The sequence below is a fragment of the Homarus americanus genome, unplaced genomic scaffold (assembly GCF_018991925.1).
Source record: "Homarus americanus isolate GMGI-L3 unplaced genomic scaffold, GMGI_Hamer_2.0 scaffold46197, whole genome shotgun sequence".
Taxonomy (NCBI): domain Eukaryota; kingdom Metazoa; phylum Arthropoda; class Malacostraca; order Decapoda; family Nephropidae; genus Homarus; species Homarus americanus.
The window spans coordinates 3,560,064-3,579,956 of NW_024723050.1; the positions used below are offsets into that span (position 1 = coordinate 3,560,064).

A 19,893-nucleotide genomic window follows, 5' to 3' on the forward strand; every position below is an offset into this window, starting at 1 on the left:
AAAAAAACTGCAAAATGAGTAAAGTAGTACCCTGTACTTGCAATGTATATGAGTTTAATTTCTTGTAGAAGCAGTGAAACAATAATATAATTAACAGTGCTAGGAAATGAGCTCCAACCTCCCATTCGAAGTTAAATCAGATTTGTCCAGTCAACGCACAACAAGATTTCTTAAAAATTTAACCGAAGCAAATATATAACAAACTGCATTTCTATCACATGAAAGGACATCATATATCATGTACTCTACTAGGACAGTTAATTTACTCACCACAGTTGTTGAGTTCTCTCTGGAGCAGACGCAACACAGCAGTTGCTTCAGTGCGCTGATCAAGGTCACCGGGGGTCACCATCAGGCACATGTCCACATCACTGTAGTCTGCACCAAACCCACTGAGAGATGAGCCAACCACATGTAACCGACAATTTGGCAGCACATTCTGTAGGATTAATTTTCAATTTCAAGATGAATACAGTATTCAATGCTACCAAACCCCATCTTAACCAAGACAAAATAAATATAATCTCTGAAATATCACACATCTACGAGCAATAATTAATTCTTCGTTTTATCCTCTGCTGAAAGTCACTTGGCTCTTAAACGCAACATTACATCCACCTCTAACAAACTACAAATGCAGAGCAAAAATGGAGGATATTAACCAGTACAGGTGCTCCTCTACTAAAGAACGTTCAACTTACAAACTTTCGGAGATACAAACATCATCACTGAGGAGGGTTACCTGCCAGAACAGGTGTTTAATGTGGACGAGACTGGATTATTTTTATGAAAATTCCAGATAGAACAAACATTACCTAAGAGGAGAAGAGTGAGCCAGGTTTTAAGGCTGTATTAAAGGGTATAGCTGTACTAAATATCCATAATCTTTTCATTTTTTACAATATGTTTGGTATCTACAAGCGTAAAGTTGGACTTACAAACAAGCCTCAGGAACGTAGCTTGTTCGTAAGTAGAGGAGCACCTGTATATACTTCTGTGCCATTCACCAATAAAAGAAAGAAAAGTGTGGTGATGGAGTTGCAACAAACATACATCATACATTGAGGAAAAAGAAGTGTTGGAAGATTCTTGTTCAGAGGAAAAAATAATGATAGGAAGGGAGTGAGGGAGGAAATGAATTAGAAATTAAGAGTGCTCAGTACAAACAAGTACAGATTATAAATATAATGTCCACGAGGTGCCTTTGAAAAGACAATACTTCCAGCACCTCATCACCACCATCTTACTCCCATATCTAATACAGTACAGCACAATCATTAGTGTCACCAATTTATAGTATGATGTGACATGAGGCAGGTACACCCAGAGTGGACCAAGCCCCACTATGGTCAAAATTGAGATTTATTCACGAAAGGAGAGGGAAACAACCTTGGAAATGTCAACATGGTCGATTTTGCTATTAAGTGAAACTACCCACGTGTCACTACGTGCAGGGCTGGCCAATGACAGATCACAGAGAGGAAAACGCCGGAGGTCTCTATTTTTTTCTGGAGCTTTGTCCACTCTGGTCATATACCCCTCTTTATGGTATATACAGACATTAAGGTTAGGCCTCTTCATAAACATGTACATGTATAAAATAAATACAAACTGTACCACACTCTCTCTTTCTCATGCATACATATACGCAGGCACACATGTATGAACACACACATCTGCCACTGATGTGTCCAGACTTCCCCTTGGCATTTCCTATCAGGTGCAACCTGGAAGCCATTCCCCTTTCCCCTCCAATAAACCAGTGCAAGGATTGTTTATCAATTCATCACGGTAACAAAAGTGTCAATTTCAATTCGGGGGGAAAAAAAACCAGTGAATGAACATGGTACTTGGACAGTAAAGTGGTCAGTGGAGAGACTGCCAGTTATTGCAGTCAATGTTTACAATGCAAGCCTATAGGACACACCAGAGGGGAGATACTGCAAGAACCAGCTAGGGACCCTCCATACACCACCAGGCAGACCTACAACCACATGTTTCCTTTAAAACACCAAATTATTTGTGATTCATATATACCCTGCATGTCTCCTTTTTGTACTGAAAGCTTTTTTAAACAATCCACTCCCAATGTCACTACGTACAGTACTGTACACCGGTACCTTACTTAACACTTTTTTTTTAAATTGTCTTTGTATGGCTTTTTGAATGTCAATTTACCTTAATTAACACTCATAATTATTTATAATTATGTGGTGTGCCAGTTCAAATTTTGCGGGCTGTGCCGAGTGTTGTCAAGAGCTGGCCAGCAGGTGGAATGCACGTCAATGTTTACTGAACATGTTTGGCGCCCATTTGTGAACACTAAAGCCCCTTCACTCATTCCAGTTACTTTGTAGTTTTTTGGCTGGATATTTAGTAATTATGCCTCATCCGAGGTAGACCACCTCAAGATGAAGTTATGTGAGTGAAGCGCTGTGTATTCACACCAGAAGAAAAAATAGGTATCATTAACTCAGTGGAAGGTGGAGAATCGTTTGCTGTTGTAGGACAGCATTATTCTGTTAATGAATCAACAGTGAGAGCCATCTGTAAGTCTAAGGAAGAAATAAGATGTTAATTTAATGATGCTTCCCCACGTTCTGTGACCAATGTTGTGTGTGTACCTAAAGATCCATTTATTCTCAAGATGGAAAAAGCAATGTTCATATGGCTTCAAGATTATTACAGGGAACATTTAGGTATAAGTTTAGGTGTATAAGTGTGAGTGAGTGAAGTACTTAATAATTTCTGAATGTATTAATGTTTAGATTAACCTTAATTGTTTAAGGTGGCAATATGCCCAAATATTGTAGGGTTCAGGGACCACATCTATTTTTTACATAAGTTCTTTTATTTATTTAACACTGATTTTTTTTACACAAGGGTTTTGGGGCCCTAACCCCCGTGTTATACAAGGAACCGGTGTATATCTATTATTGTACTGTATGTCATTGTTTGTCCACTATACAGTTTCAGCCTCTGGCTGCTGTACTTTTCAATATACCGTTAATTATTATTATTACGCACACAGTCCTCACAGGGTTAAACATATTTCCCAGATACTCGAGACAGTGGGTGAAAAGACATTCTTCAATTAATACATGGGGAATTTATGGATAAGTTTAGGAAGACAAAGATTTGTAAGTGATAACATAAGAAAAAATAGGGCAGTACTCTATAAGTTATCAAAGGGAAAAGGTAACCAGTTAGGAGAACTGAGGGCAATATGGGACTGTGGAGGCAATACAGAGGAGAAAAACAATCCTTTTAAGCGTTGGTTGTAAGGAAACATTGCCTAAAGACGATTAAGTTTAAAGCAGATGATCCACTTATAATTACCAGTAACAACAAATATGACATGATTTGGAAGACATTATTTTCCCATTCTTTGAACAATGGAAAAAAATAGATTTAGCTGTAGAGGCAGTTTCAGATTTACATTAATTTGGTTTACGGAAAACCAATATTACAGGAGCAAAACGGAGCAAAACTTTTTGTCCCAAGTTTCAATATACTATGTACAAAAGAAAAAATCCAGTTGTTATTTTTTTTTAACTTAAAAAAAACAAAACTTCACAGCATTGACAGATGTTGAAGTGCTGAAACAGGCATCTCAAGCCATCCTGTACCAGACACCCGGTTAATTCACTAGTAAAATTAAAACAAAACACATGTAGTAGTGTTTCAGTTATCATGGCTCACAGGATTTCTAGGTAAAGCGGTGACAAGACACCAACTCGAGGTGTTTTTACCATGGGAATGCTGATGTGCTTGGTATCTGAGCGAAAAAAATAATGTGATGAGAGCAGCATTTGATGTGAACAAGGATGCAGAGAAAAAGAAATATTGTACAGAAATAATGAGATATGGAAGTAAAAGAAAGTGCTGGGCATATCACAAATTTGGGTTTGCTCTGGCAGTATTAACATGAGAGAATGGAAGGTGAAAGAGTACAGAAAAGAGCATGTAATTCAGAAATGGATGATAGGAAGGTGTGGAAAAGACCAAGGATATAAAAGGATGGAATGAAATATGTATTAAAAGTGATGATATATATATATATATATATATATATATATATATATATATATATATATATATATATATATATATATATATATATATATATATATATATATATATATATATATATATATATATATATATATATATATATATATATATATATATATATATATATATATATATTGGGGGTAGAACATGCTGCTGATGGGTAAAACTGGGTTGTGTGAAGCAACAGGCACACCAAATACAGACACTCCCTGGGTTACGAGTGGGTTCCATTCCTGAAGGCTATCCGTAAGTTGAATTATCAGTAAACCAGAAGCGATCCTTCCAGAGGTAATCATTGAACACACACAGTACACATAATGTATACACTGTACAATTACTATACAGGTATGGGACCATTTATCTGGCCTGCTTGGGACCTGGGGATGCCAGATAAGGTTTATAATCCAGAATTTAGAGCACCAGGTCTAAAATGTACAGTAAACAGTAGCATTAACTGTACACTGTAAAATTAAAACTTAAAATTGTAGGCATATAATTATCAATAACAAAATCATATAGTAAATAGTGCAGTAATAATGAAATCATAAAGAGAGCAAAAATGATACAAGTTAAGTGTTCAAATTGCATCACAATTGCTCGCCTAGCAACACAGTACAGTAGTACCAATGGCTACAGTGCTGCGTCACAGACTCTCCGACCTCCAAACAGTTTCTTGGCAGAAGCCCGTAGATGTGTAAAAGCTTATGATAATTATATATTTTTGCACTTTCTGTATGTAGGATTCAGTGAGTATGTAACTAAATACAAAATGAAGAAAATTATATACAGTATATCTACCCAAAATAAGACATGGGAAAGTATCCTCAAAGTCTGAAATCCTTAACCCAAGTCACCTGTAGCCTGGGAGGTGTCTGTACTGTATTGGGCCTTTTCATGGAAGCAAAGTACTATAATAGAACACAATTTACAACATAAAAATGAATGAATTAAACCGAATGAAGGGAAAATGAGTGTGGAAATGGCTTGAAAGACCAAAATAAAAATAAAAAGTTGGGTTTGATGTGTAGTAATTTGTTAAGATCACAAACTTGAGTTTAGTATCTATAACAAACATGCACAAGTATAAAAATCCATTTAAAGTTACACAACAGTCTTTATATCCAATGGTCAAAGCTCTTCTGAATTTTCTAGCCAAGAACTGAACACTGAAGAGGGATATGGCCTTTAATATTAGCTAATGTAAGAAAAATATAATTAGGGGAGAGGGGAGGAGAAGGAGGGACTATACGTGGGAATTAGGGTTTCCTTCCCGGGATCTCGGGCGTAAATGGTTATGTTTTTTTCCCCGGGAATTTGGTTCAAATCCCGGTATTCTTATTGTTATTCCTTATCTCTGATTTGCACCATGTAAAATACAAAAATGCATTGGCAGCCACCAGCTAAGGATAATATGGAAATATCTGTAAAAGAACAAATGAAGCTCACAGATAAACTCAAGGCAGCAACAGAACAGGTTCAGAGTAAAAGTAGAAAGGTGTATGAATGCAAACATAATAGGAAAGAGTTTGATGTGTTTGAGGCAACAGGAGAGAGAACACATAATTTAGAGAAACTATTCCAGGCCCTCATCTCAGTACCACCAACTTCAGTTGAAACCGAAAGGGCATTTTCAGCTGCTGGCCTATTTATTAAAAAACTAAGAACAAGGCTCACTGACCGCAGTATTGACTGTTTGTGCTTCTTGAGGAGTTATTTCATGAACAACTATTAGTGTGTGCATGGCTTTGTGTGTGTGCAAATGATTCTATTCCTTTTTTTTTCGCAGGTCATTCAAGTGTTCTCTAAGTTTTTTGTAGAGTAGGGCTTCCAAATGGCATAGAATAATTCTTTTTTTATAATGGCTAACTTTGAATGTCATTCCAAATATCATTGAGTTTCTTTTGTGGCTAACAGAATGAGATTGACTGTTTGTGCTTCTTGAAGAGTTATTTCATGAACAACTTTTGATGTGTGCGTGACTGTGTGGCTTGTGTGCACAAATGATTGTATGCTATTATTTTTTTCACAGGTCATTCAAGTGTTCGCTTTAGGTTTTTGTAGAATGTGGCTTCCAAATGGCATTAAATATAGAATTCTTATTTTTTATAATAACAAACTTTGAATGCCATTCCAAATGTCTGAGTTTCTTTTATGGCTAACGGAATGAGATTAATTAAAATTTTGCTTGTTTAATCATATTATATATCTATTTTTACACCAGTATGCAAGTTAATAAAGATAACTTTGCTTCAGTGTAATATAATTTATCAAATCAATAGCCTATCAAATAATCTACAGATACTATACTAATGAAGTATAGGGTTAGCATATAGCATTAGTTAGTACAAATATCACCCGATGCGGGAAATCCCGGGATCCCGGGAAATATCCCGGTTTGTCCCAGAATCCTGGGATGCTAAGAAACCCCCCAAAACAGGAAACCCTAGTGGGAATGTCTAATCATTATAAACCATACGAAGACGTGATCATGTGACAGCCCCTACATGATACCAGGTTAAAAAAGTTAAAATTATAAATATGAGAATTATGTAAAAACAGTCTCATGAATAGCACAATAATACCTACATCTTCACCTATTCCATCATGGGCCTGTACGCTACACCATTATGTATCGTACCATCATTCTCAACATCACTTATGGTTAAACGGAACTAAAGTTCAGGAACAGACAAATATTATCACTGGTCAGAGAGACTAATTAAAGGTCCTGGATCAGGTTAATTTCAAAGTTTGCAGCCTTCCCAAACTTTGTGAAATTTCATAATACCGTACTCATGTAAAATTGAGCAAAGTATCTTAAAGGGAAATTAATATTGAGGGTAAACCTAAAGTTGTGCTTGCAAAACATGAATGCTCTCACTGATGCAAATGTTATAACAGCTTGAAACTCTATTAAAAGTTATCTAACGATCCATAAAAATAAACCTAAGAAACTTCATTTCGTTTTTTTATTTATTTTCTAAATTCCTATCAATAAACTTAAGATGGCCAGGTCACTCTTGTCTCCAGCAGGGAACAGGTTATTTGCTTCAGACTCTTAGTCCAGAATCACTAATCTGATAACACCACATTCTTAATGTCAGTTACCAAAAGAATATAGCATTGGTAGTTGTTTAACACATGTCATCAGTCAAAACTGAACGTGGGCTATACACAACTTCGTATCCACACAAATCTTCAGTGGAAAAGTCTTACTGTGTAATCAAAATTACCCTGATTACAAAACCTACTTCATCTTCCAATGAGTTTGCTTCTGAATTTACATAAATTGCACAGTATGGTACATTAACTACTTAGCAACAGTAAATTTGATTTGGCTACATTATAAGGTTAATGTGCAGTACTTACCCGTATGACTCTGGATATCTTTTCTCTCAACTTGAGCTTCTTGAAGAAAGTTTCATTTGTCTGTTGGCTTTGGGAGAATGTATCCCAAACTTGTTGTGAAAGTCCGTCCCACTCCGATCCGGTCAATAGTTCCTTTGGAGTTTCCACTACTTCACACTTCCACTTAGCATTCACATTAACCTTCTCATCACTGAAAGTTCCAGCTCGGTCATTCAGACGTCTACTTTGGTCCCGGTTATTGCCACTGCCGTGTGGTGCATACTGGTTATTGAACTGGTTTGTGTTGTATCTATTATTATATCCCCTCCCCTGGTTGTATCTTCCATAGCGTCCATCATCGAAGCCTTGTTGGTTGAAGTCCCTCCTAGGATGGTCAAATTGCCTGTAGTAGCTGTAATTGTTGTACCCTTTTTCGTATCTCTGTCCGGGATAGTTAGTACAGTCCCTCTGAGCCACATCTGGACAGTGGTGGCTGTAGTAGTAGTTGTTTCCCCGTGCAAAATTCCCAGTATTACCCATGTAGCCCCCATGTTGATTGTGATGATGATGATTGTAGGATACGTTAAATAGGTGATGGGGATGGTGATGGACCTGGTGGTGAGGATGATGATGGGTGTAATTATTTTGATGGATGTTGTGTCCATCAGAATTGTTATTGTATCTCCGTTTTTGCCGGGGATTGCGGTAAGATCCCTGAGAGGTGACACTGCAGGAACTGGGGGATCCACTTCGGGACTCACGGTTACTACTGCTGGTGCTCCTTCTACCAGGTACATCTAGGTGACGTCTGCAAAACAACAATTAATTATTACATATTCTATTCCTTAAGGATTTTCTCCTTTTTAGCAAACCCATCCTCAAATACCTGTAATCAAAATAAACTAACTTAATCAAGTGCCGGGCATGAGATAATTATAAAAAACAGCGGATATTAGTTTCCCCTCAATACTCTGAGACCCATAAAAGTGTGGCTTTATACCAACACACTTACCCCTCAATCTATAATAAAGCTTTACCTACATACAAGTTATTACTGTATTATGAGCTCTATTTATACAACATTTTCACTCACTTGGTGCCTTGTTTAGGGTCAGTAAGGCTGGAGGGCCCAGGAGGGGTAGAACACCGTGATGAGTACCCCGTGTCACTTCCTCCACTACTTGTAGATTCACCACCACCAGGGCTGTGAATGCCATCCATTTCATTATTTACTACACCTGATACTGTAATATACTGTACTTGATTATTGTATCAATTGTTACTCCAGCAACTAATTGTTCCCTCAAGGAATTCTATTTTCTTGTAGCAGAAAATTTTTTTTATCTCCAACTTTAGAAATTATTCTCCCATCTGATACAGATACTATATTTTGCTTTTGATTACATACTGTATCTACTTTTTTTGGTCTTCAAATTATGTTTTCCACTCTAATATACTTTTTACATATGATTGATATCATAAAGTAGTCATAACCTTAAATGACCCTCCTCTCCCACTTAAAACTACTGTACAGTACTTACTTATTAAAGAAAAAGTGGCAATATACGAACACAAACAACACCAAATTTGTCCGACCTTGCCCTTCTATACCTATTTTATATGATAAAGTACCATTCATTCAATATATTTCAGTCTAATACTGTATGTGCCTACCGTACTGTGAACGCTACTGTGATTACGTCTTCTGTTTGTCCTCCCACTTGCATTCCACATGGCTCTGGGATGTAAGCCAGCCTCATCAAAGGCAAATATTACTAACAAAGACTAAAGTGACCAAGAGATCAAGAATAGTGATGACCTAAACGGAAAAAACAGTTTTATTGGATAAGCTGAGAGGTGGTATGAGCTATGGCTCGAGATGTGGTGAAGACTGACAATTCATTTGTCAATTGTCAGAATACAAGTCTTCAAATGGAGGAATGTGGGTGGAAGAGGACTGACTGGCTGGTGTGACTGCATGAGGGCGGGCAGACGCCGGGACAGCAGGGAGAGGCTGGCAATACGGGTATTGCCGACCTCAGTGAAATATATCAAATTTTATTTACTTGGAAATAATTTTTTTTTGTATATACCTGTGTTTACGTTTTTCCATTATTATATTACAATATTACAGTAGTTTCAAATAATGATGTTAGTAAATGCCAGTACAGTGCATAAGTGATCAGTGTGACCACTGGGCTGGGCCGTGAGTGGAGAGCATGGCGTGGTTAAGTGCATAACCTACCTGAGCTGTTTGGTGGTTACAGGTAAAGTGCTTCCTAAAAGAATATTCGCGGTTTTGGCTTTTCGCGGGGGTTTCAGGAACGTAATTCCCGAAAAAAACACGGGATTACAGTACTGTACAGTATACTGTACTGTATATATTTTGGTGTGTGAATATCATATTGTAAATATATTTATTTTGCATAGATAATTTGTTGTGTGTGAATATTTTAAACTTATGGTTATTTTGCTGTCCATTCATAGATATTTTGCTGTGTATGGATATTTCATTATGAGTGGATGCTTTGCCAAGTGAAGATAATTTGCTGTACAGTACAGTAATCCCTCACAAAATATTGGCTTACCATCTGTAGTTTCGAGTAGAGTACCAAATTCTATATACCTGTATAATATGGACACGAAGTAGTACCTTAAGCTGTGTATTCTTATATTACTCTATTAATTATGTATAGTAAAGTATTACAGAACATGTATTAATCCTATGTAATATTTCCATTTATTATGCACCATGTTATGTCAAAACTTAACCAGCAAGTTTCCCGTCCAGACCACCCTTCACCCACACCCTTCGCAGCTGTTCGAAATGTGGACCCGAGGGCGAATTTTTACAACGATGGACGCCTTATGTGGTTATTGGCAGATCGAGTTGGCCGAAGAAGACCAGCATTTGACTACATTCATCACACCATATGGAAGATATCAGTATTGCAGAGGCCCCATGGGATTTGCCGCTACAGGCGATGCATTCTGTCAACGTGGTGACGCGGCCCTTCAAGGAGTCACGAATTGTGTCAAGGTGGTTGATGATATTTTACTCCATGACGAAGACTACTGTGCCCACCTCTCCCGAATATATGAAGTTCTCACCAGATGTCGAAAGTACGGGATTACCCTCAACGCTGACAAGTTTGTAGTCGCCGCACCATCAGTGAACTTCTGTGGGTACACTCTCTCAGCATCAGGTATCGCAGCTGACCCGGAGAAATTAAGTGGAATCAGGGATTTTCCAACCCCTGCCAACCTGACAGACCTCCGTTCTTTTTTGGGTCTGGTCAATCAGCTGGCTGAATTTTCACCTGACATCTCCGCCGCAGCCCAGCCGTTACGCCCCCTGCTGAGCCCCAGGAGGACATTCCTGTGGACCCCAGATCATCAAGAGGCCTTCCAGTGAGTCAAGCAGGCCCTCTTAAGTCCACCTGTCCTCGCTTGTTACGACCCAGCCCTACCCACCGTCCTCCAGACTGACGCCTCCAGACTCTACGGCGTTGGTTACGCCCTTCTGCAGGACCATGGCGGTGGACAACTCTGCTTAATTCAGTGTGGATCCCGGTTCCTGACGGACGCTGAGACCCGATATGCCACGACTGAGCTGGAGAAGTTGGCTGTTGTCTGGGCGATGGCGAAGTGCCGCTTCTACCTGATAGGACTTCAGCACTTCACCCTCTTCACGGATCACCGCCCTCTTGTATTTATTATCAATCACTACTCTTTGGATGCAGTAGAGAATCCTCGCTTTCAACATTTGAAAGAGAAGCTCTCGCCTTATCTCTTCACGGCTGTGTGGCATGCGGGTAAGCTGCTGTGCATCCCGGATGCTCTGTCCCGCGCCCCTGTCAGTCGCCCCACCCCAGAGGACGAGATGTTGTGTTCTGCAGCTGCTGCATCCCTCAAGTCAGTAGTCTCATTGAAGGCCGTCTTCACATCAGAAGAGTCTACAGCACCGGATGCATACAAGACCCTTGAAGATCTCCGCACCGCAGCCCGAGCCGACCCTTCCTACACCCGGCTCGTCGACTGTGTGTCCCAGGGATTTCCATCTAACCGATACAACCTTCATGAATCGCTACTCCCGTACTGGAAGATACGCCAAGACCTCTATTGTGACGGAGACCTCGTCTTGTATGGTCCACGAGTAGTCATTCCTGCTGCCCTACGCCGCCGTACCTTGACCCGCCTTCACGACAGCCATCGAGGAGTGGAGGCCACCAAGCAACGGGCGAAGCAGACTGTATTTTGGCCTGGAATCGACGCGGACATTGCAAGTACCGTCCGTGCCTGGGAGCCGTGCCAGATTCTGCAACCCAGCCAGCAACAGGAACCTTTAATGTGCGACGATAACCCTTCAAGACCCTTCGAGTCTGTGTCGGCCGACTTCTTTGCAGTGGCAGGGAAGTCCTTCCTCGTCATTGCCGACCGATTGTCTGGATGGCCTGTTGTCGTCCCCCGTGGTAGTGATACAACGGCTACTGCTACCATCCGGAATTTCAGGCATTACTTCAGAGAAGTTGGTGTTCCCCTCCGCCTCAGGACTGATGGAGGACCCCAGTTCACCAGCCACGAGTTCCGGAACTTCATGGACTGTTGGGGAGTCCGTCATGTCATGACCTCGTCCCACTACCCCCAGGCGAATGGACACGCTGAAGCCACAGTCAAGACTGTTAAACACCTGATCCTTAAGGTGTCACCCTCAGGAAATATCGACTGCGAGGATTTCGATCGAGGTTTGTTAGAGTTACGCAACACCCCGAACTTCACCGGACGCTCCCCAGCCCAGGTTCTATAAGGACATCATCTCTGGTCTTGTGTTCCTGCCCATCCGAAGTCTTTTTCTCAAGAATGGCAAGCCAAGACTGAAGAATGTGACCACCGTGCAGCAGAACGAGCCGCAGATGTCGCTGCTCGATACGACTGTCATGCCCGCCCCCTTCCCAGGTTGAGTATCGGCCAGCAGGTCAGGATTCAAGATCCGGTATCTCACTGCTGGGACAAGGTTGGTGTTGTCATGGGTATTGGCCGGTCCAGGGACTACCAAGTGCGTCTTCCTAGTGGTAGAGTATGGTGGAGGAACCGTTGTTTCCCCTGACCTGTGGAGCTGCCAAGTGTTGACCCTTCCCCAGTAGAGTACCCTAATGCTGATGTCTTTACAGTAAATCCATTCCCACCCTGTGTTTCTGCCCTGGTACTCCGCAGGTCTGAGCGACCCAGAAACAAAAGGTCCGCTCAAGATGAAACTATGAGCGTATAGGGGGGAGGGAGGTGTATAATATGGACACGAAGTAGTACCTTAAGCTGTGTATTCTTATATTACTCTATTAATTATGTATAGTAAAGTATTACAGAACATGTATTAATCCTATGTAATATTTCCATTTATTATGCACCATGTTATGTATGTGAATTATCATATTTACATATTATGTATTCAGCTTGTGAATGCTGGCATCTGTACATGCCAGTGCAGAGTGATACAGAGAGTTGAGATCACTAGTCCTTATGGTGTGGAAGCCAGTTTCTTTGTCCCTCTGTATATCTCCAGTACGAGAATAAGAACCTATTTTCAAGATAACAAGTGTTTGTGTATACCCTCAGTAGTGTGGAACATTTTGGGGGTATCAAAGACAAACATAGAATACCCTGTACTGTATTGTATCATTTAATGTTTTACCACCCATGGTATCCAGTTTAACATAGGGCAGCCAGGGTACTGTCACCAGCCAACAGTGTCCCCCTGCCCTTATCGCACTCACTTGCTCTTTCTCAGCGATTTTTGTCTTGTAAACACCCTTGCGATGCTGCTCTCAACAAAATTGTAGTAGCTTTACAAAATTAATTTTTTTACCTGAAATATGACCTCAAATTCCAAATCAGTGATCTGAAAGGTGCTACTCAAAGGGCAAGGAGAGTAGTAGCATCCTAGGCCATATGAGACTGTAGGATCAATAATGAAAATTAAATGTACTGTATACTAAAGGCCCATTAAATAAATTTTATATTTTGGGATAACTGGATATTTTTTGTTGAGGCAGAATTAACAAAGTTTTATGATTTTAGAAAAAGCTATACTGTACCAAATTAGTAAAACAAATATTAAAATAACCCGTGTGACTTTCATTACAGTGTCTACAGGATACAGTAAAACCTCGCTTTACGCGGTCAATTGAACCCACGGCAGCCCGCGTAAAGCGGGAAACGTGTAAAGTGAACAACAGAACATATGGGATTAATTGAAATAGAGACTGGGCCGACCCCCAAACTCCACTTTTTCAGACACAATACCTACGTTGTAGTAAAAATAACTTCTTAATTTTATGATGGTATGCACACACAATTAATAATTAAGAGAAATATCAATAATATTAGGTTTTTTATCACTTACATTAGTAGAAAAGATGGCTGGGCACACGGGGATAGGCGGTTGGTTCCGAGGCAGAGGGCAGATTATTGGCCCTCACCCGTATCACTTGTATCAATTGTATCACTATCCACCACATAGGCTTGCAGGGCCTCTTTGTCAAACCCCTCAAAGTCCATATCCTCACTATCACTGACTTGGGCCGGCTGTGGTGGGTGGCGGGTGAAGAACTCAGTAATGTTTTGATGACTGGGCGACCTTGTGCGCACCCTGCCTGCGCCGCTCTCCGCGTAAAAGAGTACATGCACAGCGTAGAGTGAGCATTCTGGGTCTGGCAGGGTACCGCGTAAACGCGTAAAAAAAAAAAACCGTGTAATGCGGGGTAATACTGTACAGTGAATGGGAGATGCATTCCCATGAAAAAGTATCCTCCACTCATCCTGCACTATGGTTCCTTTCAGTCCTGTTCAAATGTGAAAATTTTTCTTAACCCCTACGCCCCGGTTGACGTTCAGGAACGCGCGCCTTTTCACTGTAGTTTGAATGCCCAGCGCGGGTTATCAGGTTCCAGCGTGACTATTTGCAGGTCACGCCACACGCTCGGCCACAGCGAAGCTTCTGGAATGTAAGTACAGTACTTACTTTTGTTTGTTTCATTTTCATTGTTTGTCCATTTTATCATGTTGTATCATAGTACAACCACCAGTGAGACAAGACGTGCCCTGAAGGCGCTCCCAGTTTGAGCAGCCAGGCCGAGTCTGTTTGGTCCCCCCCCACTCCCCCTGCTATATTCCAATGCCCTACCAGCCTTACTACACTGGAATTTATTCAGCAAAACATTCAAGTGATCAGTGAACGATTGACTACCAAACAGTGTTCCTATAGTGCACTCCAAGGAAAAGCACAAAAACACAGCAATACTAAGTGTGGCTAGATCTGACCTAACCTGACCTGACCTCACGGCTTCACCTGACCTAACCTGAAGGATGGAGCACACCTGCATTGCCCCAAGCTACTGTCCTGGCCACGTAGCCACACACCTGCCCAACCGCATCCAGCCCATAGGAGCACGAACTGATTACATAAGAAAATAAGGAGTCTGCAATAGGCCGGTTGGCCTGTGCATGGCAGCTCCTGTCGAGAGTTACTACCACTCTCTATCATCCATGAATCTATCGAGCCTCCTTTTAAAACTTTCCAGCGTTCCAGCACTTACTACAAAGTTGCTAAGCCCAGTCCCAACCATTGTAAAAATTATCAACACCTAATTATTATATATCATATTTGTATCACTTGTGTTACTTGTATATCATTTGTAAATCAAGAGACCCATTCCCCAATTATGTAATTGTATATTTTCAGCCTTCCGGCTGCCATATTCTTTCAATAAACCGTCAATTATTATTATTATTATTATTATTATATTGCTAAAGGTAGTGTACAGTAGTTGTATTGTAGTGTAGTATTACTGGAAAATATGCTATGATTATGCTATAAATGTATTTATTTGTGGAATTATTATTTTTTTATTCATTACTTGCTCTACCAAACACAGACAGCTTGGCGTGTGTTGCCGAGCACTTTTATGAAAAATAATGCAAATAAAATATTCTAAATGAATTATTTATAGCAAATAAGTATTATGATCAGTAAATATATGCAGTACTGGCCATCCCGGACACAATGGCAAGCAGAAAATGGCCGCTAAGTGCGTAGTGACCACGAGCACTAGCAGTCAAAACAACAGTCCCCTTATCTCCTTCCCACTGCGGCCCCAGGAAAGTTTCTAGCGGGTCAATGTTTAGTTTTTCTTTCTTCTTTTTTATTGTTTTATCATTTAAAAAGGTTAAAAAATATTTTTAGAGAAGTTTATTTTTCTCGATTTACCCCTTGTGGGGGGAGGGGGGAGGCCAGCCACGCCCCAGCCAAGGGCGTAGGGTTTAAAAAAAAAAATAATAAAAAATCACTGCACACAAAATGAGATTCAAAATGATCAGAATATGATTATAAGCAAAACATGGTACGAAAGGTAAATAATTTTGAGAGTTTTCAACACCTTTGCTATAAATTATCATAATACTGTAATATAAAATAATCTAATACAGTACCGGTATATTTCATGCATCTCTCAGGGTATATTAGTGAGGCACCCACATGGTATCAGTACTGTACGGTGTCTCATATTTGGATGATTAAAGCTCACCATGTTCTTGATAATCATGGCTTCTAAGGATCCCCAAGATCCCCCCTCCCCCTAGTGTTAGGTTTACATCATGATTGGCTTCCTGGTATCAAAAAAAAAAGTTCCAAAAATCCACAAATTTCTTTTGAATTGTGAGGTGAGTTGTGACAAAAATCCAGAATTGTGTTGTAATTTTGATATGATGACATTATTTGATATTTTGGGCTACAAGTATCCCTCGCTATACGAATGGGTTAGATTCATGAAAACATTTGTTACCAGTAACCGAATGTTCATATAGCGAATGAAAGAACATACAATATGGGAAAAATAGGGTTTGGTTCCCCAATGACCAGAAAACTCCAATATCATACCCCCAAAACATGAACTCAGCCCCCACCAAAAAGACAACCTACCTAACTAATGATAAATAGTACACAGCTACTGTAATTTACTATGTACCCAACACATTAAAAACATTAATAAAATACTATTGAGATGAAACTATGAAACTAAAACCATTAAGGAAAAGCTAAATCAAAGTTTAACACAACTGACATTTGCAGAGACGTAAGCTGCATCATGAATGGTTGTCCTCAGGCCTTGCCATAGCAACGTGGCCTAGCTGGGAACGGCCCCCCACCCCCCAATCCCTTTCCAGTGCTCCCCTTCCCACTCTCACACTCAAAGAAATGTTTATTCTTTTATGTTATTGACCTCATGATAGTTATTTCCTTTACAGTACCCCTCCCCTGTACTGCGCACATCATTGTCATTCCTAAAAACCCCATTTAATTCATATTACGCTATATAACATTCAAATGCACCGCGCTTGTAGAACCTCAGAAAACGGGAAACACTGATAAAGGACAACTCACCTACTCAAGGTTCCTAGACCATGTGTTGTATTGTACCCAGGTATAGTTATATCATATTAAGTGTATGTATTCATAGCATTAAGGAGAACTCAGGGTATGCATAAGATGAATGTTAAAGTCCAGTTGAGCCGGACTAGTGTACTGTAAGACTAAGTGTGGATCAGGGTTTGAAGGTCATACTATTTACGTCTGTGAGCGTGTAGCGAACATAACTTCCACAGATATCATATGAAAATACATGAGAACAATGATCTGGAAAAAGGATAAATGTATCAGAACTATGTGAGGTGTTGGAAGTGATCCAGAAACTATACTTGAAAGGAGATATCTTGTATGCGTCGGTATGAACTTAATACACCTCGTATCCTCACGTGACATATACCCACGACAGGTACAGTGATCAGAGAATCTTATGTCTGTATTCAAATAGTGCAAGGTGTGAGAGGAGGATCCCTCATTACAGTTTTAAGTGAAGTTGATACACCCCCGCCATGAACATTCAGCCTTTGTTTCAAGGCGCGTCATGTACCCGCCTCAGATGCCGCGTTGATATTATAACCCCATGAATTTACCCAAGAACTAGCAAACCAAGACCTGACCTTAGTGTGTAATTTAGGATTAAAATATGTGTTTATAAGGCATGAGTGACAATATACCGAAAAGTGTTCAGGTGAGAACCATAAGAAACAAAAGTGAAAATTAAGGATTGGAAACTGTAGGCCTACGTGACGAGGAGCGAGGGGGCAATGCCCTCAGTCTTCTTCGTTCTACCGTCACCTCAGGTCAGTGTCCTAGCGGGCTATATCCCGCCCTATAATTAAGGTTGATAAATAGAAGTTATTACAGTTTAAAGCTTTGCCGGATATATAAGTGTAATAGGAATGTGTTAAGGGGTGGGATAACCGCCCGTCAGGCATTATTTCTCAGTCTTCCTCGTTCTACCGTCACCTCAGGTTCCATGCGGTCGGAGTACCTTGCCGCCCGTCCGCCATTATCCCTTTAAGCGTCACAACAGGTGGTGACCACTCCCCGCTATGCCAATCCACTGTGAACCTGTGGATTTCCAGCGCACCACTCCAAATGAATAGTCACAAATAAGGAGACTGTGAGAAACTCTGCGGTCGTCACTTGGAGCGACCTATAATACCAGGCGTAGAAATAGTGCTGGTATGTCTCTAGGTGAAGCCCTCGTCTTTACCCACTGAGGGCGGTGTGCGAACGAGGTGCCTGTTGTGTATACCTAAAAGTCACAAGGAGTCACATACTTGCAGGTATGGAGTGTAACAGGTGTGTTGAGATGGTGCTACTATGAGTGATAACCGACAGTGCTAGATTCCATACAGGTGGAGCAGTCTGATGTGTTAAGGGATAGTGTAAGAAGGAATGACCGAGGTTAGGTGGTCACAGATTGTTAGGCAATAAGTAGGTGGATGACACGCCATCAATGTAAGAGTCTGGGGCCCATCTGGGTAACCACATTTCCGTTGTTCTTCTGAGGAAGGCCAATTCATGTATATGTTTTTTACCAGTATGTTTTATAAGGAATAAATCAATTTAGACATGTTATGGTTTCACCCTTCTTTACCCTTATCCATCTGGTCAATGGAAAACCTAACCCAATGCCTAGTCCACTCTGCACGCTACCTAACGAGCTACATGCTGTCCAGAGGGGGTCTTGTGGCAGCGACCCTTAGAAATTAAGATTAGAGTTAAGTTATCCCCTTAGACTTAGTGACCCCAGAATCTGGCAGTATACCCCCTCCCTTTTTTTTTGCACACTGTGTATGTAGGAGTCTGTAAAAAAAAAAAAAAAAAAAAAAAAAAAAAGTGAAGAAAATTAAGTTTATCTACCTGCAATTATGAGTTGAAAAATAACCATACCATAACTCCTACCTAAGGAGAGTGCTAGGGGGATTGTGGCAGCTTCGGCTGACTTCCGGGGGCATACGATTTGACTTTTTTGCTGGGACTCAAATTCGTATAAGTGAGGAAAGATTTTGAGAAATTTGTATAAGCGAATTTTTGTATCTCAAACATTTATATAGCGAGGGATACCTGTAATTTGATCGACCTAGAGCCTCAATGATGTCACATTAGCGAGTGTTTAAAGTGGTGTACAGTGGTCCCTCGGTTAACGAGCACAATCTGTTCCAGCAGGTTGCTCGTTAACCGAAAAACTCGTTAACCGAAACCATTGTTTCAATGGGTTTTTGGGTAATTGGTTCCAGCTCACCGAAAATTACCTAAATTCAACAAAAAAAGGTAGGAAAGTACACTTAGTTTGAGGTGTGTATGTAGAAGGCTCCTGGATGATGATGATGATGATGATGATGATGATGATGATGATGATGATGATGATGATGGGAATTAGAATGGGGGTGGAGGAGAAGGGAGAAGAGAAGGCATTGGGGTGGAAGAGAAGTCACCCCATGGCACCATTTCACCCATAAAATTTTTGTTCTCTTGGTGTAATTCAAGATTATTTTCTTTAAATCAACACTGCACTGCATTATATATTGTCAATATGTAAAATAAATTTCAAAATGACCAATAATTTGCTTGGAAACACAGAAAAAAGCGTTTAGTTGAAGAGAGTCTCAAGCAAGATGTTACCTCCACTGAAAACAGAGAGAGACTAACGCCTGTCTGGTGTGTTAACAGGCTGGATGGCATGCCAGAAACTAGTTTCTTTACCTTCAATTATGTTCAATAATTGTCAAAATGACTAAAAAAGTTAATATTAAACTTTTAAAATTATTGAATAGTATAAACTTCTTGATATTTACTAAAATAGTAAGGAATTTAAGCCCTAAAACCGATTACTGTGTTGGCGGACTAATACCACAGCTGGTGGACTGCCAAATGCAAGCGAAAACATGTTGAGGTCGGCTCGTAAAAAACTCGTTAATCGAGGGATGCTCGTTAACGGAAGTTAAGAATCTTATGGAAGGTAAATCGTTAACCGAAATCTCGTTAACCGAGGCGCTCGTTAACCGAGGGATCACTGTATACTGTATACTATTAAGGCAAGTGAG

General features: G+C 40.3%; 1 protein-coding gene across 1 annotated transcript in view; it reads right to left on the reverse strand.

Moving 5' to 3' along the window:
* The window catches only part of LOC121863280 (probable cyclin-dependent serine/threonine-protein kinase DDB_G0292550), a 63,715-nt gene that overhangs the window by 16,449 nt on the left and 27,373 nt on the right, over positions 1–19,893 (reverse strand). Inside the window, exons 3-5 of the mRNA XM_042361859.1 lie at positions 8,516–8,626; positions 7,444–8,230; positions 271–439 (exon numbers count right to left, since the gene is read on the reverse strand). Of these exons, the coding sequence (XP_042217793.1) occupies positions 271–439; positions 7,444–8,230; positions 8,516–8,626 (1,067 nt within the window). The remainder of the gene's footprint in view (positions 1–270; positions 440–7,443; positions 8,231–8,515; positions 8,627–19,893) is intronic.